Below are 21,955 nucleotides of genomic sequence, written 5' to 3' on the forward strand. Positions count from 1 at the left end.
TGGTCCTGCAGTATTACTTGTGTAAGAGAAATCCCTTCTGTGTAGGAACGACCCTCATATGGGAGCAAGTTGGGGAACCAGTGAGAGAAGCTGGACTTTGGTCTGCCCAGGGCTGCTGAGTTCATTTCTCACATTTTGAGTAACACTTTCTAGCTAAGATTCCCTTCTTCTTCTCATTTATTTTGCTCTCATTTAGACCTTCACTAGTTCACTGCTGATTCAAGGGGAAAATGTTTTGTCCTGTATTTAGAACTTTTTGCAAATTTGAACTCATGAGGCCCCTGCTTTCTTGAAGACGGCAGGAAAGGGTGCCGTGCAGCTGGGAGGAGACCGCTGAGCTTTCCAGGAGCCGGCTACAGTCCCCATGTGGGTGCTGGTGTGGAGAGCGGACAGGCGTGGGGACAAGCAGGTCATTGTGGGCGTAGGCGTGGGTGTCCCGGCACTAGGCAGCTGGGGACATGAGGCAGGAGAGGCTGGGAGGAGAGTCGGGTGTGAAGGCAGGCCTATCGCAAGGCCGGTGGGCAGAAACGGAGCAGATTCACACCTGAGAACCTCCCTCCTCTGAAATAGAGTTGTCGTCTGAAAGTGACGCCTTGTCTACTCTGAGTACAGTACACTGAATGTGGCTTAGTCTTTGAAATTGAAATTACTTCATTGTAAAATATCCTAAGATGATTTAATATTGCTTAGTGATAGTGTCCCTAGAAGAGGTATTTTTAGGATTGCAAAAGAGCTTTCAAAAGAGCTGATGTTTGGAAAGGAAAGGGCCTCACGCGGTGCCTTTAGCTGCATTGGTTTGTGTTTTACTTGGTGGGGTTGGAGCCGGTGGAACGTGTACCCCTGCTTCACAAACCCAGTGATTTAGGAGCCGTTGCATCTGATGGGACTGGTTTCTGGGCCAGTTAGTCAGCTTCGAGTGTGAAACCATGACTCAGAGCCAAGCAGCTAAGGCTGAGCAACCCTCCTCTGTGGCACGAGGCGTGTAGGTGGGTTGGCTCTCAGCTCCTCCCTCACTCGGACCAGGGCCAAGATGGCCCAGTGTCTCCCCATCCTGAGACGGCACATGCCTCAGGCATCCAGATGGCAGGAGGGCCCAGTCCTCTGCGGGCAGTGCGGTGAGGGCTTCAGGGCTCCGCCCCGCAGAGGCCTGGCTGAGAAAGGACGCAGTGCATCAGCCCTACCGAGTCCCACCTGCAGCACCCCATCCTCACTCTGAGCTCATCACAGGCCCTGGGCTCCGGAGGCCCGCAGTGGATGGCCCTGGAAAGTAAGAGCAAGTGGCAGAATAAGTGAGAGAAGCACCACCTCGGTCTGCCTAGGCCTGCCCAATCGATTTGGCACATGTTGAACAAAAACTTTCTCAGCTAGGATCCTCCTTCCCCTCATTTACCTCGTTCTAATTTAGACCTTCACGCACACACTGACGCTTTCCTTCCCACGCCAACGCTTCGTAGCGGCGTGGAGGTCTCGACGCCTTGTGACCCAGCTGTGTAAGGCACCTCAACATGGAGTGTTGTCCTGAGGGTAGGGGCTGATTCTTGTACCTCCTGCCCCCACAGAGCCTGGACCAGTGCCTGTTGATTACTCAGGGGGTGCATTGGCATATATGATCGTCTGACGCGAAAGGCTCTCAGCTAAGGGCTGGGGTGGGTCTGCAGGGAGTGAGAATAGGACCCCTTCCTGAAGAAACTTCCCGTAAAAAAGGAGAGAGGAAAGATCTACTCAAGTTTTTAATGAGTCAGAGTAGAATGTGGTAAAAACTAAAATAAAGGCTGAACCATTTTGGATACCAAGAGAAAGGAAGACTTGTTTACAATTTTAGAACAGGAGGAGAATCATGAAAGAAATGAAACTTGAGTTTGACTTTGAGGAATAAGAGTTCTTAGGCAGGTGGAGGGACAGGGAATACAGACACTTTGGAGGAACGACCAGCTGGGACTCTGGGGAGAGGCTATGGGAGCTCCGCCTTGTCAGCCTCGCACGTGTGCGTCACAGACTCGCAGAGGCTCTGGGCGGTCCGTGACCAGCTGAGGACACGGTTAACTCTGTCCCCCAGGAAAGGTTACTTTGGCAGCAACCGGTAGGAGTGGTTAGAGGGAAACAAGGTGGGAGACCAGTTGGGAAACATCTGCCAAGTTCACAAGCAGAACAAGACAGCGAAGCAGGAGTGAGGAGGAGGGTTGATGCTGAAGAGTAAACATGGGGCAAATGAACAGGCTGCAAGCCAGGGATCAGGTCACGCTCCAGTTTAGGGGCAGAGCAACTGAGAGAATGGGGGTGCTCGAGTGTGGACAGAGAACTTGGAGCGTTAGGGGTCCTCTGCACAGTGGTGGTGAAGTGGCAGCCCGGGGAGGTGAGCTTCTGGCCAGCTGCCAGGTAAGCACAGCAGTGGCGGGGTCTGTCACCCTGGGGACGACGGCCGGGCCGTACACCTCTGCCAGCGAGAGACCACAGCTCTGGTCGAAGCCTCTGCTCTGCTGGGGTCAGACTGCTTCTTTCTTTTTAAGACCTCTTCTCATATAGTTCATTATGCTTTTTAGGTATCACTGGTGTTGATACATGTATCCTTTCAAAATTTACAATACTTACGTGTATTGTCACCTGATTTTTGACAAGGGGAACGGTTCAGTGGAAAGAATAGTAATTACAACAAGTAGCACTGAAACAACTGAGATCCACATGCAGAAGAATTAGATGGACCCTGCCTCACACCATATACAAGGATTAATTCGAAATAGATCATAATCCTAAATGTAAGAACTGAAACTGTAAAACTCTCGGAAGATAACATAGGGATATATCTTCATAACCATACATATTAGGCGATGGTTTCTTACATATGGTACCAAAAGCATACACAACAAAAGAAAAACACATAACTGGGACTTAATGACAGTAAAAACTGTGCTGTGCGCAAAGGACATCATCAAGAGGGTAGAAGACAACCCAGACAAGAGAGGAAACTTTCTGCAAATCACACATCTGATAGGATACTTGTATCCAGAATATTTAAAACTAATACAACTCAACATAAAAAGATAACCCAAGTTAAAAATGGTCAGAGGGCTTGAGTAACCACATGTCCAGAGAAGACACACAGATGCCGAGAAACACGTGGTGACCAACATGCATGATTAGCCATCAGGGACACAGAAGTCAGACCCTGGTGGGCAGCACGGCTGTGATAAAGAGCTGGACAGTAATACATGTGGACAAGGATCTGGAGAAACTGGACCCCTCACAAAGGCTAGTAAAATGGTGCAGCCCCGTGGAAAACAGCCTGGCAGCTCTTCCAAAAGCTGCACATGCCCGTAGCATTACCATGTGACCCAGCAGTTCCACTCATAGGTGTGACCCCGTGAGAAGGGAAGATACTCATTTCTGCACTGACATTCATAGCAGCACTATTCATAAATGCAGAAACAGTGGAAACAACCCAACGTTCATCAGCTGATGGATGGGTAAGCAGAATGTGATGTCCGCTTGGTGGATTATTACTCGGCAACAGACAGGAATGCAGTCCCGGTCCCCGCTGCAACGTGGCTGTGCCTTGCGATGTTGCGCTGGGTGAAGGGAGCAGACAGAGAGGCTGCAGCAGTGCAGGAATCCCTGCACGTGAAGCAGTCAGAGCAGGCAAGCGCACGGAGACACAGAGTAGAGTGAGGGGAGAGCAGGGTGGGGAGGCTGCTTAACAGATGGGGGTTCCTTTGGGGGAGATGCTCCGGGACTGGATGGTGTGGCTGGTTGGAGAACATGTGTGTACTTCCTGCCACTGAATTGTACACTTTAAAATGGTGAAACTATACATTTTATGTTACGTGTATTTTGCTGCACTAAAATGGGGTGAATTTTATGGTATGTAAATTAGGTGTCACTAAAGCTGTTATCAACGTGGAAGGCACAATAGCTCAGATTATCAGCAGGTAACTGTACTGAGGGAGAAGTTCAGTCCAAAAGATTGTGTGCTGGATGATTCCACTTTCATAGTGTTCTGAAGTCGCAGAATTTTGGAAGTAGAGGACAGGTGGGTGGTTTCTGGATGTTAGGGGGGTGGGTAGGAAGCAGGCGGTGATAAAGGCAGCGAGGGGTCCACGTGCTCATGGACTGCTGAGCCCCCAACTGCAGCGGTGGCGTGTCAGGCAGCAGCCGCGCACGTGCGCAGCACCAGTGGTGGGTGAGACCTGGACGGGGGCCGAGGCAGCATGAGGCTCCCAGTGAGTTGTCTGCCGTGATGTGGGCAGGACACAGGGCAGAGTATGTTAGGGTCTCTGTGACAAACCTCATAGCTGGTTCCCTCAACCTAAATTTTAGCTGACAAAAATGTGTGAGAGTGACCACGTATCTTGGAAAACTTTCTGGAGGCAAAGTTCTGTGAATGTGTGACACGTCGTTTTCTGACTCTTGTCTTGGCCCAGCCAGTCCTACCTCTAGGAGCAGAGACCACGGTCACAGTCCAGACCACATGGTCTGTCCCCACTTTGTGTCCTCCTTAAAGACCAGGCTTGCAGCAGGGCCTCTGTTTGGTTAATTTCAGCAACGCAGTATTTCCCAAAAATAAAGAGGAAGTCTGAGTGTGGAAAAGGCCTTTCTCAGGCTTTTTGCTGTCCTGTAGTTGTCACTTTTAGCAGAGAAAGATTGTTATTCCTTCCTGTTCACTGATATTAGAGAGTTTCTGTGTCATACTTTTCTTTTAGCAAAGGGAAAATACAATTTTTTAAGTGAATAAAACCCACATTTCTGTGCAGTGGACATCTTCCCGCTAACTCATGCTGAAAAGATCAGCAGCAGGATTAGCTGTTTACTTTAGGAGGCAGGCTGCTTGTTTTCCTGGAGGACACAGTGTCCTGCTGGATCTGGTTTCCTGTCCGCGTGCGGCTTGGAGCTGGGAAGGCCCTGCCCCTGGCGCAGTCTCTCGCCCGCCCCTCCCCCGCCCGCCCGCCCGCCCCCCCACCCACCCCATCCAGTCCAGCCCCCTCCCCAGCCTTCCTTCCCCTTCTCTCTCTGCTTTTTTCTCACTTCATCCTCTAAGTTCTTTCTTAAACTGAGGCTTAGGAAGGGATTCTAACATGCAGAGAAAAGTCCTTGTTGATCTTCAGAGGCTGCTTCAGTTGACACTGACCTAGAATAAAACAGCCGGACTGACTCTGATTCCGGGAATTCTTGGTGGACTGCTCAGAAGTGCTTCCATGACGCGTGTAAACACCCACATGCCACTGCTCTGCTTCTCTCGGAACACAAGCATCCACACACACACACACACACACACACACACACACACAAACACACACACTCGTCCACTGCTTCTCTCTTTCCTTAATTTATGTGTCTGTGATACCAAGCCAGTGAAAGAAAGAAGGGAAAAATAAGTATTTTTGAAAAGTTGGGGAGGGGCATTTAAAGCTTCAAAGAAAAATTAAATTACAGCCTTGCTAAAACCTTCTCAGTGAATCAACGATTTTGATTTTCTTATTCCTGGTGCTTTGTTCTTTACTTTCACAGGTTAACAATGCTTGCATTTGAGGAAATTTTAAAGCATTCTTTAATTAGCATATGTGACATTCAGCTGGTAAGAGAAGGAAAGAAACTAAAGACAAATATTAACTCCACGATGGACTTTGTACTTCCAGCATGATGTGACTGGGATTGGACCGTGAACCTCTTACCTGTGTTGTTGTATGTTGCCGGCCTCGTGCTGTGGAGTGTAGTCTCCTCTGGCACCAGCTCCCCTGCGTTCTTCCAGCATCACCCTCGTGCCTCTGACAGGCCGAGGGCTCTGGGGATGAGACAGGAGCCCCCTGGTGTGTAAATGACTCTTGATTGCTTCACCCAGAGAGGAGCTTTCCTTATGGCAAAACTGTAGGGGCCAGGTGGTGAGTATGGCACCACAAGGCCGATCACAAGCTGGTTTCCCAAGTGAGGACGTCCTTTCTGTGCGCGGGGCACCCCCATGCTGCCTTGAGCATCTTTCTCAGGGCCCTTCACGCGAGCGATCAGCCCCTTCACGGAGCTGTGCACACCTGCTTACCAGCAGGTGACGGGAGGAAGCCACCTTCTTGTCCATTAACTGCATTTGTAGCAAAGTGGTGGGCAAAGGGAACCAGGATTCTGAGCACAGATTAGGTGTGGGCATTTAGCAGGGGTGAGGCCAGTTCAAGTTACCAAGGCTGGATGGCTCGAGGGCTAAAGCTCCCAGCACCCCTTCCCTGGCCAGCCACCATCTAGCTCCTCGTGCTTAAAGTCATGCCGGTGGGGGGAGGATTTTATTTAGGGGAAGATCTGTATTTTAGGCACGGGTAGAACACTGATCTTAAGTAAGTGCATTTTACTTATTTAAGACAGTTACTCCGAATGTTGAGTGGCAGACTCTGTCTTGTGGGACAAATGCATTTTCGAGGCCCTTACTCTACCACTGACACCCCTTACTCCTTGTGAGACACTGTCTGTTCTGTTCTAGCATTTTTCTGAGGTGACCACTTCTGAATGCAGCCAGCTCCCTTGTGTGCCGCTTGCAGGCGGGGTGCCGGCAGCGGAGTGTGTGGCGCTGCTGAGCATCGGGCATCCTGTCCTGCGGTAGGAGGGGGGTGGATACACCCACCCTGCTTCCCGATGCCAACCCACCGATAACTTTAAAGCATCAAGCCCCTCATCTCCCTGTGCCTGGCTGAGCTCAGTTCATGTTTCAGAGGCTGTTGAGGACAGTTCTTGAGTCGGCAGTTGTCCTGCTGAGCAAGGCCACACGCTGCTCCCGTGGGCCACTGCCTCCTGAGGGTTAGAGTTGCCCACACTGACTCAGAACAAGGGAATCGGAAACGCCTCCAGAGAGTGACCCTGGTCTGCAGGGAGGAGTCTCAGTCAGGAGCTGCTGGTGGTGGAGCAGGCCTGGGCCAGCCCCTGTTCCCTGTGACTCGGGGCCGTCAGCTCTGTCCTTGCCACCTCTGGGACAAGGCTCTCCATCATCCTTGGGGTCCACGGCTGCTCTGTTCTCTGAAACGAGCCGGCACCTGGGCTGCGTGTCCCTGAGGCTGCCCCTTACCCTCCACCCACCTCCTTTAGACATCTTGGGCCAGTGTCTACTCTGACTGGCCCTCACCCATCCCCCAAGACTGCTTGCTTCTGTCTGCCTGAGATACAGGCCCACATGCTGACTGGGGACGGCACTTGTGTGTGGGCCGGGCCACGGTATGACCCAGCAGGCTGGCGCCTCACCATGCATGCTGACCCAGTGCTGCCAGAGCTGCAGGCTTCTCGAGACAATGGGAAATTTGAATTTCATGTAAAATCTCCCAGTTTTTCATATTTGCTACTTTTTTTTTTCCTTTTAATTAGCACCAAAGAAGATATACCGGCCAGCAGAACTTGACCTGTGAGCACCTTGCAGCTCTGCTTTGCATCTATTAGGGCAATGAACTCACACAGGCCCCAGGAGGCTCTGAGAGTTCTCTGTTCAAGCCTTCCTCCTCCCCATCCTGAGGGTTGTAGGTCTGAAACAGAGCCTTCTAACTAACACTCCTTAGTGTCCGCACTGCGCAGGGCCAGCGATTCACCACCCGGCCCTGTCAGGTCCCCCGCACAGGCCCCTCCCCATGTGTCCCCCGCACAGGCCCCTCCCCACGTGCCCACCAGGTGATGCCACTGCCTCCCCTACCCCCGTTTCCTCTCCTTTACAAGTGCTTCTCTTATTTTTAATTTTTTCTAAATATAACTTTGACTTTAACTTGAGAGTAATGCATTGGAGTCCCCACATATTAAAGTATTTCCCCTTATTACCACTCTCCCCTGTCTTCCTTTTCTTTCCTTCATACTTCTAGCCTTCTTTCAACTTCTCGAACATGGGAAAAGCTTGTTATCATCGCAGATTCTGTGTGCGATACTGTCTTCGCTGAGCATGCTTCTCCGCCTTGTGCTCGGTGGGCTTCTCTTTCCTCAGGACTCAGCTTAAAGATCACCTCCCTGAAGACCTGGCTGGGCCATCCCACCTGTGCTTTCTCACAGACACACCGTGATTTCCCGCCTACATCCGCCGCCTATGACTGTGCATTCACTGGTGCCAGGCCTTTGCCTAGGCCACCTGCACAGGGCCTGGGCATGGCGGTCCTGCTGTGTTAGCACATAGACAGACACCCCAAGGGTAGGGTGCTGTCGGGGGCACGGTGACAACCCCGTATGTGCCCCTGTCACCGAGAAGCTCGCGACACTGACTTTTCGGCTCTGCATCCTGCAGGCCTCACTGCATCAAGTGCTTCCATGTCTGACCCAGCAATTCTGTTCTTGGCTCGTTTCTTGTGTCCAAGCAAGTCAGATTGTCTTTTAGGAAAAAAAGAACAACTCACACTGAAGTCTCCAAACTCTGAGAGTCTGCATGTGCTCTCAGAGCTTACAGATAATGGCTCCAGAGGCATTGTGTGCTCTTCCCTGGCACAGGCTGGCCTTCCACAGGGCCTTTATTTCTAACGGAAGTCAGTTGACACAAACAGAAGACTGACTTCCGGAATAGCACAGTGGAGACGCAGTGGGTTCTCTCCTTGGCAAACAAACATTTTAACTGGAGAAAACTATAAAAAAAATAAATAAATAAAACCACGTAAAGCCTCTGGAAACTAGCCTAAGGTCATACAGCAGATGGAGCAGCCACCCATCCACGGGATCGAGAACACCCACTGGATCTCAGTAAGAGCAGCGAGTCTATGGCCCTGATCCGCCACCGCTGCTCTGGGGCTCTGATCCAGGGAGCACAGCCAGGGCCACAGCCCCGCCCCTCCTCCGTTCCCAGTCCAGGCCCAGTTTCACTCGAGGAGGGCCGTCCCGCAGGATCCCTCATCCCCTGGGCCATGTTGCGGAAGCTCCACCCCAAGTGCAGTGGGCCAAGAACACTGGCCCAGATGGCCTCCCCCAGCTCACCCACAGGGCAGAAGTGCCAGGCGGAGAGGCCAGCCCAGAAGACCAGTGCTGCCACCACCCCCAGAACCCACTGTGAAGCGGAGGCAGGATGCTCTGCAGCAGTAAATAACTAATCGGTGAGCAGACAAAAAAGAGTGGAGACACAGAAAGTTTGAAAAACGTACTTAAGCAACTGACTAACAAACCATGTACAAAACCCTGTACTTAACAGTTAGAGCGTGTGCATTCTTATTTGAAACTGTTGTAAAAATTGATTATGTGCTGAGACATAAAACAAATCTCTACAAATGTAAAAGAACTGTTATGGGAGAGAGATTCTCTCACCTTAGGGCAATTAAATTAGAGTTAATAACAAAAATTTGTGCATTTTAAATCCTTATAGAAAAAAATGTTTTAAATACTTCCAAATAACTCATGGATCAAAGAAGAAATAATAATGGATATTTAAAAATACCTAGAATTGATTAATAATAATAAAAATACTAAATATCAAAACTTAATGTGATGTCATTAATTTGCTATTTAGAAGAAATTTTATAGTCTGAACAGCTCATTTTAGACAGAAGGAAGTCTCAGAATTAATGAGCTGAGCCTCTAGCATAAGAAACAGTTTAAAACCAATAGAACAAATACAAAGAAAGTAAAAGGGAGGAGATTATAAACATGAGTAGAAACTGATAACATAAACAAGGAGACAGTGGATAAACAGAGCTGAGAGTTCGTTCTTTGAAATGGTTAATAATCGTTCTATGGTGAAACTCAGAAAGAGAAAGAAAAGATATGAATAAATAACACGAAAAAGGAAAAGGAAGAGTGTCAGCCTCACCAGCGACTAGTGACATGGGAAGCGGGTGTCGTTCCATCTATGTGATAAACTTGAAAATGTAAACAAAAGGGACAAATCCCTAGGAAAATATACTTTGCCAAAATGTCTCAAGAAAAAAATTAGAAAGCCCAAATAGTACAATTCTCATTTGAGAAACTGAGAGCTAAAATCTTCCCAGGACAAGAAAGCACATGAGTGAGATCATTGTATTACTAAGTCTTTTCAAATTGTCAAAAAACAGGTCACTCAAATCTTATACAAATTTTTCAAATAAAAAAGGAATCCCTCTCCACTCATTATACGAAGCTGCTATAAATAATCTTGATACCAAATCTAATATGAGAAGTAAAACTAAAGGTCAAGTGCTACTCACGGGTATAGATACAAAACTCCTACACAAAATGTATGCTGTAGGGTCCTGGCTCTCTCTTGGGAGTAGAAAATGTGCTCTAACACTAGGGAAACTAGTTGTCGTTTACCACGTTAGCAAAGGTGATAAAAACATACCATTTCCATTAATACAGAAAGTGCATTTTATAAGCTCATTCATGATTTTAAAAATTTCTCAGCAAACTAGGAATGTCTAACAAAAAAAGAAAAAAAGCCTAGCAAGCATCATTCTTACCTGTGAAACACCAAAGACACTGTCTGCAAGACGGAGAACAAGGTAAGATGCCTAGTGTCACTGGCTTCTTCTCAAGGTCACATTGAAGTCCCTGAAGGGCAGTCAGAACAGAAAATAAATAAAAAGCGTAAAGCGATCATCATGAGCAGATGAAACAGCTTCCTGGACCTCGTTAGAAGTACCACGAGCAGTGAGCGAGATTGAGACTGGTCACAGGAGCTGAGCAGACTCTGCACGCCAGCTGTGCTCGCACCAGCATCGCTCGGCCACAGGCAGGACACCACCTAACATAGCACACAACCATAGGGGTCCAGCCACAAAGAAAAGATGGATGCACACGAACTCTGGAGAAAACTGTGATCTGAAAACTGGCCTGAGTGCCCCCGGGGCGGGGCCAAACCCAGGGCCACTTCCTGCTCATGCAGCTCTGGAAGGTCTTCCCTCATTCCTACGGTTAAGTGAGAATGTTGACAGTTAAGGAACTTCCCACGTACCAGGCTTACCCGTGTGGTGCTGTGTTCCCTGGATATGATGCAATGTGGGAGACGTCTCTGGTGATTCAGGAAAGACGAGTTAATCGTGGGCCCTTTTCTGTGCAGACCTGTCACATCAGCAGTGACTTAGGAGACAGCACCTCCCGGAGCTGGTTGGGGCTGCGTTGAAGGCCAGGGCTCCCAGCCAGTGGGGCCAGTGCCCACCTCAGGCCTGAGCCGGCTGTGTGAGCAGAAGCGGGTGGGAAGGCGTGAACGGAAGGAGGAGGAGGGTGGTGATAACTGGTCTCTGGAGAGACAAGTAAACAGGACCAGTCTTCCTCCATCATCTGGGATACAGGCAAACGTCAGAACAGACTTAATGTGAAGGTGTGAGCCCGTTCCCCCTCCCCCTCTCAGCACAAGCAGTCAGAACTTCTCTCTAGTTTCACGAGGCAGATCTGGGGACATTTCTGTGCTTATCTTGACTTTTGTGTATTTTGACAGACGGGAACACTTGCGGAGCAGAGTTGGGCAGGTGTTAACTCCTGGGGTGGGAGCGGCTATAGGACCCTCTCCCAGCAGAAGACGGAGCCTGGCCCTGTGGCTGTGCCTTAGCCTCTCAAGTTAGAGCGGGGCAGACACCAAAGCACTTCCCTCCGAGAGGTTCTATGTGACACAGCGTGGCAGGGGATGACAGACGACCTAGTCAGTTCGTCCCTGCCCTCGTGCAGCCCGCTGCTTCAGGCAGGACGCTGTCACCAGTGGCCTTGATGTTTTGTACGGCTGTTGGGCACCTGTACAAAACCTCAGGGTTTCTGCGACCGTGGACAGGATGAAATGGGAAGAGAGGATGCTCGTTTTCCGGGCAGCGGTGATGTATTTGATTTGAGAGGTGCTCTTCTTCTTGTGCCTTTAAAGTGCACTGGTCAGAGTTCTGTCTCCTTCTCTGTTTTGTGGATGGATATTGACCCAAACCTACAAGTACAAATCTACAAAGTGCACGTTTCCACTCAACGGTCCTTCACCCCAGCACATCCATTTAGGAAGGTGTTTACAGTGGATCCCTAGTGAAGGAGAAGAGATTTCTCATCTTTGTCCTGAATTAGAAACTGTCTCCTAAAAGGGCAAATGTGAATGCTTTTTTATAGAGTTTGCCTTCTCGTGCAAGATGCCTGCGGACTATTCGGTGAGGTGCACTTGGTCGGCATGGCCCTGAAGGACAGAGCGCTGGAGGGGAAGTCCTGCAGGCTGGCGGGACTGAAGGTTCTGCGGAAGGCCACCAGAGGAAGGTGAGAGCCCTGAGTGCATCCCATCTGCTACAGCAGTGTCTCTAATTTTAGTTCTAAAGAAAATAGACTAGAGTCTGCCTGTAAAATGAGGCTACCGGTTGTGTGGAGCCCATAAAGTCTCTCCAGGAGAAAACGTGTGACGGACAGCAAAAATAATGATGCAGGTGTAATGATTCACAATTTTATTAAAATTAAGACTAAAAATGTTAAGTACATGTGTTTTAATTCTAAAATTTTTCTGTATATTTTGTTGTCTATAATAATAAGGCAGCTTGGCATGAGTCACTTTATATAAATGAGAATATAATTTACTGAAAAGGCATTTTATAAGCTTTAAGCAAAACTCTTCATTTGTCATATCTTTTTGCTTTCCATCTCAAGAAAGCTTGTTCTGTCAGGTTTCGTGTTGTTTTGGGAACGGTACGTGGGTCTGGCCCCAGCGGTGGCTGTTCATTCCAGTAACCATCGTAGTCTAGGAATTAGGGAAAAGCAGAAGTATTTTTAATGGAACTGTCCAGTCACAGAGAGAATTAGTGTAAACAGTGTATCTGGGGTTTTCTCACCGCAGCCTCCCTTTCCTCAAGTAGCTTGTCATTTTAGCTCTCTTGATGTTACTTTGTTTAATTACAGTAACTCCTGAGCTTATAACAGTATCTGAGGGAGGAAGAAACCCATTTTGCATGTGTTTGCATGGGTTTTCTTCTGATTTGGAAGCAGTCATTGGTAACCCTCTCTAGGGGTCTGCATGATGACGGTCCGGCCATGGCCCTTCTAAGCGAAGCACTGCCGGGCAGTTCTGCTGCCTGGCCACTGTGGGCAGTACGCTAACCCGCCCCTATGTTGTGCCTCGTCTGACTATCACGTGGCCCTGTGTAGATCCTGGAGCGGTTTATTGACTCGTTTACAGAAGGAGGGTTGTGTTATAATGTCACTGCCTTGTAGATTACGGAGCAGGCTGCCCAGATATTTGGAAAGCATGTCTAGACGTGTGAAAAGCTTAACTGGGTCACAGGAACCTTATCCTGATGAAGGCTGAACCTCATTTCACCCCCAGTTTCAGAGTCACAAGCATCTGGAAAGACTCTGTAGTTGGGGCAAGTGAGTTGCTGCCTTGACATTGTCCTGACGGTGGTAACTCCATTGGGGCCATGTAAGACGTCCCTGCACTCCGGACAAGGCCCCCCCCCAGAGCACACCAGGGCGTGAGGGGCTCCCCATCACGGGGGGCCTCAGTGGGGCTCCTCCAGCTGGCAGGCCTGCCCTGTGCTGCAGAGCAGAGGGGCTCCTGCAGACACACTTCCTGCTGGGGGTTCCTCATCGGACTGACTTCGCCAGGCTGGGACCCCGGGGCTCTGGCTCTGTGAAGTCATGGTCTTTAACCGTGATTCCATACAGCCATCTGTGTGCCTAATATTTCATCTGGTTTTTGTGGGTTGCTCTGGAAGCCTTGCTGCTGTCTGCAGTGTTGCCATAGGAAGTGTTTTTTTTTCCATGTGAATTGCACTGAGTATTCGAAATAATTCCTTTACAAGCTTTTGAAACTCATTCCATTTTTAAGTTGGTAACTAAATATTTGATACTTTTTTTAGGTTGGAATTAATCTCTATCTTATATATTTAATTTTATGTTGGCATATAAACATCCAAATAAATATTTAGGTTGTCTTTTTGTTCCTTTGGAAGCTATAATTCTTCAAAACAAATTATTAAACAGTTTAGGAATGCTGGATGTTATAATTGCCTGTTAGTGATATCATCCATTGTCAGTCATCCATCCACAGCCCAGTAAACACAAGTTGTTTCTTTTTTCCCCCCAAATTATTGTGTTTCATAGCAACTCTCATAAACTTTAACAAAATATACTTCTCATAAATCTTAACAAAATATCCTTACTTCCAAAAATTCAAGCTAAAATGATTAATTATAATTATATAATTCCAATATTTCATACAGAAAATTACTTTTTTGCCAGTTGGAAGGAAGTTTTATGTTTGGGCTAAGTCGTGGAGTCTTTGAAATCCAAGCTACCAGGTTTCATCTGGTCCACCGTCAGAATGACGGAAAATCACTGCTTCCCATGATAGCTTCGGGTGGACTGATGGCCTTGGAGCTGAGCAGACAGACAGACATGCTGCTGGACCCCTGTGCGGGGCGCCCTGCTCTGTCCACCTGCCCTCTCGGGAACTGTTGCAGAAAAACAGCTGTCACATCTTCTGCATTTCTCTGACACATTTTTGGAGTCAAGTGTCCATACTTGATAGGCTGAAGTGAGAAGAGTCAGGAAAAGAGCCTGGATTTAATGGAAAAAACCATTTAAAATGACATGGCTGAGGCTTGTGCTCTGCCTGCTCCCCCCCCCCCCCCCGAGGACTCGTTGCTGTTTGTCCAGTGACTGAGGCACGTCCCTAGACCTTTGTCCTCCCAGGTGGCCTCTGCAAACAGTTTAGAGGTCAGACAAGCTGAAAACTCACATAACGTTGGTGTCATAATTCTGTGTGGGAGCTGCATCTTTTTATTGCTGATTATTATGCCGCTGTGTTTATGCAGTAGAGTAACAGGGAGGGGAAAACAAATTTCCTGGAATATGTGAACCCTCTAAGTATGGAACATGTAGCTAAGCAGATTTTTTGCGGGTGAGGGGAACCTCTTTCAGTTCAAAATCCTGCTGGTATTTATGTCCCAGCTTGTTGAAACAAAAACCACTCATCTGTCTAAACTATGTTAGTAATTTATAGGTACTGTTTTATTTAGGTCTCTCACATGGCCCTTCGGGGGTGAGTACTGGAGACTGCTGAGGGGTGTTTAGTCAGCACTCGCTGTGTGCAGAGGGGCCACCTGAGTGCTGAGAGTGACAGGGAAGCACGTAATATGGCCCTGGCCTTGCGCTGTCTCTGTTTGATCTGAAGACTAGACCTGCCCGGGGACAGGGCAGTTGTTTTTTAAGTGATGGAATCTTAAACGGCTGGTCTCAGGTTTCGTCAGAGGAGTGAGGAGAATGTTTAAACATCTTGATCTTGCAGAAAAAACAATTTCTCCTCAGATTGGGAAGATGTCGTCTGTGAAGACATAAAAGCAGAACTAGGCGGAAGTGTAACTCACTCGTTTTTTTCTTACATACTTGGTGATATATTCCTGGCTCGTTGTTGCTGGGCTAGATTCTTGGGATTTATCTGAACCAGAACACACTGAAATAAAAGGTCAGCTAGATAAAGCCTGAAATCCTATTATTATGGGTTCTGATTCTTCCAGGAGAAAATTAGGGCCCTGTGAGTTTTTAAGAGAGGAGAAGAAGAGGTACTAAAGATGAAAATGGAGTTAGGATTATCCTACTGTTGTAACTGTAATAGATCTGAAATAGAGGGAGAGGTTGGGACAGGGCTGCAAATTTGGAAACTTGTGTAGTAATTGAGGGAAAGAGAGTGAAGAACCAATTACCACTGATTTTTTTTTTTCAGTTTTCTTAAACTGAAAAAAAAAAATTGTATTGCAGTATCATTGATTTACAGTGTTGTTAGTTTCTGGTGTGCAGCACAGTGATTCAGTTGTATGTGTTTGTACATATTCTAAATCCCGCACCCTGGACTCAGACCCTGGGTCCCCCTCACTAGGTCCAGGAGACGTGCATGAGGTTGTGTTGTGATACTTTATCAAGGATGGGATCCCACCTTGAGGAGGAGGGCCTTGAACAGGGAGGGTGACTGGCCAGGGGTCAGGCTCCACGGTGACTCTGGGCACCAGGGCCTCCGTCTCCTGGGAGACCCTCCTGACCCACATGCTCAGTGGTGCCACAGAGGGAGTCTTCAGGAATCGTCCAGCACAGGTCGTGAGGGTTAGGGTCATTGTCCAGGAATCATCACAGATGCCCCTTCAACAGGAAGTAAGCAGTGGTGAGAGCCTTCCTGGGGAAAGATACTTCAGCAGCAATTTCCTTCCTTTGATTTCTCCTCTTCAAAGAGGCTGCCCTCTTACAGAGACACACTTCTCTTGGGGTTTGAGGTCTAGAAAGTCTTTGCTCATTAGAAATCCTCTTTTAAGGGACATTCTTTAGAATTCTTTCATTAAATTGTTCCTGATAGTTTCACCACCCAGGTTTCTAGAAGGAGAATAAAATGTCACTGAGAATGAATGTCCCAAATCCTGGAAGCAGGGATGCTCAAGAGCACTGACAGGGTGGAGACGCTGGCCCACGTAAAACGTGCTACGGAAGAAAGCCCACAGAGGGTCACACGTCTTGGAGCCCCGTTTACAGGAAGCATCCAGGGTGACAAACTCGTGGTGACAACGCAGGGTGGGTGTCACTGGGAGGAGGGGACAGGGAGTGACTGTGATGGGTGGGGGGGCGCCTCTGGGCTGATGGCAATATTGTGCTACCCGGCAATGTGCTGAATGTACTAAATGCCACCAAACTGTGCACGTTGAAAAGATTAATTTTATGTTGTGTGAATTTCACTTCAATTTTTAAAAAGCGGGGAAATGAACTGATTGCCTAAAAAGTGTTTACACTGACTTATGAAAACAGCTACAAATGTTTCATAAGTCCAGTTGGAGAAGATTGGAACTTCTGGGCATAATTTCACATATTTCAGAAAGACCCAGCTAGGGAATAGGGCTCAGAAAGAAAACACAATTATTTAACTTTAACCATTAAGGTTATTTTTCAGAAATTAGGACAATGATTTTTTTAGTAACATGGGCACCCCTCTGAATCAGTCATACCTTCGTCTTTCAGTGAACAATCCTTAAGAAAACGTTCAGGTCAGTCTACTCTGTTATCTCTGTCAGTGATCAAGACTGAGTAAAGCGTACAAAGGGGAGAGTTGGCGATCACAGAAGGCTCAGCACACCCTCCAGGGGTGACAGAAGGGGAGGCGTGAGGACTGCAGACCACCCGAGAGTCCTTTGCACTGTGCAGGCCAAGATTAACCACCTCCAGGATTACCACCCTAACGTTGGTGCTTCAGAAACTGTTGGTAAAAATGCACTCACCCCGTCGGCAGTTAGACAAAGAAGTTCTGCTTTGACTGTGGTCCTTGGCATGTTTCTCTCCCTCCTCAGTCATCTGCTGAGCGTGGGCGCCACAGAGAGGAGTCACCATCCAGGGTGAGAGGCGACCTCCTCACAGGGATGGCTGAATGTCTGATTCGGTTCTGCTGGCGCCGGTGGGCTTCCCCAAGAGGGCCATCAGGGTGTGACCTGCAGGCAGACACCCATGGAAGCAAGTTCCCACCCATAACTTCATTCCCGTTACCTTCTGACCTGAAGTAGAATGCCATGCAGTTAACAGTGTTCAGTAAAGTCCTGACTCATAAATGATGACGTCTGAACCCAAACAAACTGTCCAGTAGCTCTTGGCCATATGAGAATGTAGAATAATTTTTAGTAGCAATCTCACAGGTGGCTCTGACCCTCTGCCTTCCTCCACCACCTTCCCCCAAGGACCGAGGGACAGAGTAGAACCCAGTCAACTCAGGGTGATTGGGCTGTCGGCCCGGCTTACGCGAGGGGACTTGCTGTTAAAAAACAAAAGCCAAACTTGGCAGCTTTGCTGATCACAGAGCAGAGGGGAGAGGGGGCTTCACAACCACTGTCTCTTGAGTTGTGTCTCAGCACACGCCTGCTGTGGTGGAAGCTGACCCCTCCTCCTCATCAGCCAGACAGAGTAACAGTTGAAAGTACAGAGCGAGTTCTTTAAAACAGGAATCAAAGAAACCAGAAGGAAGATGAGCTGATAAAAGAGCAGAAAAGCAGCTACTCCGTATCCCTCCCGGTTAGAAACCCACCCAGTGAACTTCCCTGGCAGCGCAGGGATCCAGAATTCAGCATGGGCAGGACTTTTTTTTTTTTTTTTTTTTTTTTTTCTTCTTCATTCATTCCTTCTCTTAGGAATCTCAACACTTCCCTCCTCCTGTTCTTACAAAATCATAATTATTTAACAGTAGGGGCCAGTAGTTTTAAAACTTCGGAACGTTTGAAAAATAGAAATCCCAAGAGGAAGCTCCGTGTTAATCCCAGATCCAGGTGGAGCGGTTCTGCTCAAAACTGGGAGGTGGGCAGGTCGGGGCCGCCACAGCCCCCACCGCGCTCCTCGGGCATGTGGTTTGGGGTAGTCACGGAGGGTTAACTGCTGTTACAGACGTTTCCGGTATCAGTACAGCCCTTTTTCCCCCTCCCTTGGGTCAGTATCCTGTTACCATAGCTGGCATCTTGGAGCACTGGGTGTGTGATTGAGAAGCTGAGTGGAGTGTTCCTTGTTAATCTCAGATATGAAAGACAAATACTTAATTTAAACATGCTCTCATGCGTGTCTTCTCAAATTGAAGACTCTTACACATTTCAATTTTAGGAAGAGTACTCTTAAATTGATAAATTTGCCAGTGAGACGACTGTGTTGGTGTGGGACGCTGAAAGTGGGAGGAAGAAAAGGCTCCCTGTCTCCACAGCCCCGCCCCTCTTTCCTTCAACTCTCCAGTTAGCTGGCAGATTCGGTAGTGTTGTTCTGTTTTTAAATAAAGACCCTGCAGCTCCTCAGATTAAGTAATAACTTGGCCCCACGTGTGTGAGGTGGGCCTGGAGCCAGGTCCATCCAATTCCAGCGCCACAACCAACGTGTAATTACTTCCAGTTTTAGGGGAATTCATTTCTGTAAACTTCCCATTTGCTTTATGGTTGTAATCCCTGGGCCTCGAATCAGAAATCTGATCATTTCTTGTGGGAGGTGTTGATATAGTTTAGATTCTTGGTGTTTTCCAGTGATCTTATTAATAACAGCAGTAAGCCGTCTATGCTAGAATTATCTTGAGTGAGCAGGAAGAGTGTCAGCGTCATGGCAGATAATTGCATGAGTGCTCCAGGTTTACTTGGGGATTTTTTTTTCTGTTTACTTAGACACTTATTAATGAAAGTATGACTTTTAGGAAAGGTGATTTTCCTTCATATTAAAAGAGAAATAAAGTAAGAGAATTTGCTTCTGTCCCTAGAACCACTGACAGGGGAGATGGTAGGCAGAAGGTCCTAAACCTGGACCACACATTGGGAGAAGCCTCAGACCAGGACTTTCAGCATCGCCTGCAAATGAGACAGTAATACAGCTACCGCTTTCATTGGTTGTTGCTGTAAAAACAGTTACTATAAAAAGCAAAGGGAATTCAGTGATCTCCCTTCCCGCTGGGTGTTCATTCCAGAGTGTGGTCTTCCGCATCTTTCTTCACGAGCACAAACCTCTCTCTTAACAAAGAAGAGCAGTTTGCTTTTACTCTTCGCAGTCTCTGAGGGTGACCCTCTCCAGTTTTTGCCACTTCACAGCAACAGAGCTCCGTGTACCCGCATCTCCTTGGTTACTGACCTTTTCCATTAACCTGTTTGTGGGAAATGCACCCAGCAGTGAACGCTGCCTGGTTGTGGAGTGTAGTGGGTGACTGGCACCGCTCAGTGGAAGAGACAGGCGTGCTTGCTCTGGCCCTGAAGCTGCCCCTGTGTGTCCCCCAGTCACCACGGCCCTCCAGTCTCCTCCGTGGTCTCCAGTTTTACCGTTTGTGTCGTGTGTTTGGTTCTGCCGGTGTGTGAACTTGGCACAAGGCCTCATTCCTGCGTGCTCCATGTTGTGCTCCTTCATCCACCAAGGAGGCGCCAGGCCCGGCCACGTGCAGCCCGTCAACCTTGGCTGAGGCCTTCACTGCGGTGTGGGGCGAACCGGTCAGGCTTGTCTGGGTGTTTCTAGTGCAGTGACTCCGGGGGTTCATCTTCATCCCATTTCACGCCATCAATCACAGTCCGTCTGTGCGGTCGTCCAGGCACCGGGCTGTTACAGGAGCGGCTGGAGCTGAAGTGTGTCTCCATCCAGGTGGCAAGGGGGCTGCTTCACCTGCATTAGACGCTCGCTGTTCCTAGAAGCGGGAGCCCCGTGTCCACCGCTGTTTGTGTGTAGAGTGTCCCTGCTGCTCTGCTTGTGTTCCGCTATCTGGTGTCTTTATTTTTCTGGCCTCTGTGCCTTTCCAGCCTGAGGGTCTGTAGTGGGTCTCAGTGCAGCCTCTGGTTCTGCAGAGGCCGAGGGCCCCGCTCTGCGAGTTCCTGTATCGGTTTCCTCTGGTCTGTCCAGGCCTTTGGCTTGTTGGCCTCGTGGCGCGCCCTGCCTCTGTGTGTGGGGAATCAGCGTACTTCAGCAGTGGTGTTCATGTGTTACAGGTGGCCTGCCCTTCTGCTCTCGTTATTGGCTGAAGTGCTAATTTATCAGAGCCGCCAATCTTTTCCTTTATGGTTAGTGCTTCTGTTTACTTGGTTAAGAGGTCTTTTCACACCCTGAGGTCATGTACGGTGCTTTTTATTTGGGACAGCATGCCCACAGTGGGGCTGCTTGGTCAGTCTGTGACTGGGCTTGTCTTTATGACCTGACAGGCAAGGGTGAATGAACTGTCAAAGCATCTTGAAATGACTGGCTTGACCCACAGGTCTCCCTGGACCACGCCCAGCACAGGAGATGCTGGTTTCCTTCCTGTCCCAGAAATCTGCCTACAGGTGCATGAGATTAACTGGGCACCCAGGAAACAGTAAAATTCAAAAGTCAAATGGGAGTTTATAAAAACAAGATCTACCATTTATCCATGCTGGGTGTGCATGTTGTATGTAATCCTCAAAATAACCTCTCAAAGCAAATTATTTTATCCATTTTACAGATGAGGAACTTAAAGCTCATCAGAGTAAGTATTTTACCCCCAAACCCGCTTTAAAACACCCCAAAAGCAAACCCTTCTTCTCCAGGGGCGTCCTGAAGCACAGTATGGTTTGGTTGTACCTGGTCGTGGGCAGTCCATGCCGAGTGCTCGACAGCAGAGTCTGCCAGCGTTGCTCCTATCCTGTCTTTCCGTCTTGGGCGAGGGGAGGCACGAAGAGGCAGAGCCCAGAGATGGCAGTTTCCCTGCCAGGTGCTAGTGTCACCTCCTGCCCAGGTCGTGACACACCTGTGATGCCGCTGCCATCAGCCGTCTGCACAGGTGTGCAGCTGGGTTTCTTGGCTAGGGCGGGGCCGGCTCTCGGTGAACGGGTTTTGTTGGTGCCCTTCTCATGCCAGCGTAGACAGTCTCAGCAGGACCAACAGGCTGTCCTGGGAAGAGTGTAGGAAGGGAGTGCACTTGATATGTGAAGCCATGATCATAGAACAGATTCAAGTATCAGAGCACACTTGTAATACTATTTGCTAAAAAATACTTATCAGAAATATGGGCTGACAGATTGTGTGTGGAATGTGGGTGCGTCTGCCTCCACACTGGTGAGTGAGTAGACTGTGTGGCATTTTTCAAAGTAATAAGCCCCACCTGGGACAGAGACCAGCCTGAGCCCTGTCCACAGGGCTGCAGAAAGTGCCTGAAGCCGGGCCTCCTTGTTTCCCGAGTAACTGAGCATGTGAGTCTCCTGCCAAGGCAGAACACACGTGTGCAAAGAACTTGTTTTACACAAAGTTGTACTGGTTAATATTTTGTATCCCAGATCTTGAGGAAAGAATTCAGATTAGGAAGGACATTTTAAAATATAACCAGCAGATATCCTGTAAAATGGGAGGCATTCCAAAGTTACAAATTTATCTGACATAAATACATAATAAACTTAAGCAGGTTCAAAGGAATAGTGCAGAAGGCTTAATATCAGATGTGTCTTTCATTTCCTTTTGTGAGTTTCTCCAACTATGTACAGCATGAAAAATATCTTCCTGAAATTCAGTGAAGTAGCCTTGCAAAATGTTTAGTAATTCCCCACGTCTGTAAGGCACTGGTGGGATGCTCTTGGAAGAGAATGGTCTCTGGGTCGGAATGCCTGGTTTGATGCCATCACTGTCCAATCGCAGGACAGTTCAT

General features: G+C 48.4%; 1 protein-coding gene and 1 long non-coding RNA gene across 6 annotated transcripts in view; one reads left to right on the forward strand and one right to left on the reverse strand.

The window, feature by feature from the left end:
• Positions 1–21,955, forward strand: part of SPIDR (scaffold protein involved in DNA repair) — a 258,048-nt gene that overhangs the window by 203,210 nt on the left and 32,883 nt on the right. For all 4 annotated transcript variants that reach the window (XM_074355057.1, XM_074355055.1, XM_074355056.1 and 1 more), the window contains exon 11: positions 11,971–12,111. In XM_074355057.1, coding sequence (XP_074211158.1) covers positions 11,971–12,111 — 141 coding nt within the window. The remainder of the gene's footprint in view (positions 1–11,970; positions 12,112–21,955) is intronic.
• The window catches only part of LOC105063613 (uncharacterized), a 31,862-nt gene continuing 23,919 nt past the window's right edge, over positions 14,013–21,955 (reverse strand). For both annotated transcript variants that reach the window (XR_012503216.1, XR_006722303.2), the window contains exons 2-5: positions 20,899–21,207; positions 17,097–17,303; positions 15,776–15,975; positions 14,013–14,400 (exon numbers count right to left, since the gene is read on the reverse strand). This is a non-coding gene — a long non-coding RNA (uncharacterized LOC105063613). The remainder of the gene's footprint in view (positions 14,401–15,775; positions 15,976–17,096; positions 17,304–20,898; positions 21,208–21,955) is intronic.

This window comes from Camelus bactrianus, chromosome 29, assembly GCF_048773025.1.
Source record: "Camelus bactrianus isolate YW-2024 breed Bactrian camel chromosome 29, ASM4877302v1, whole genome shotgun sequence".
Classification (NCBI taxonomy): domain Eukaryota; kingdom Metazoa; phylum Chordata; class Mammalia; order Artiodactyla; family Camelidae; genus Camelus; species Camelus bactrianus.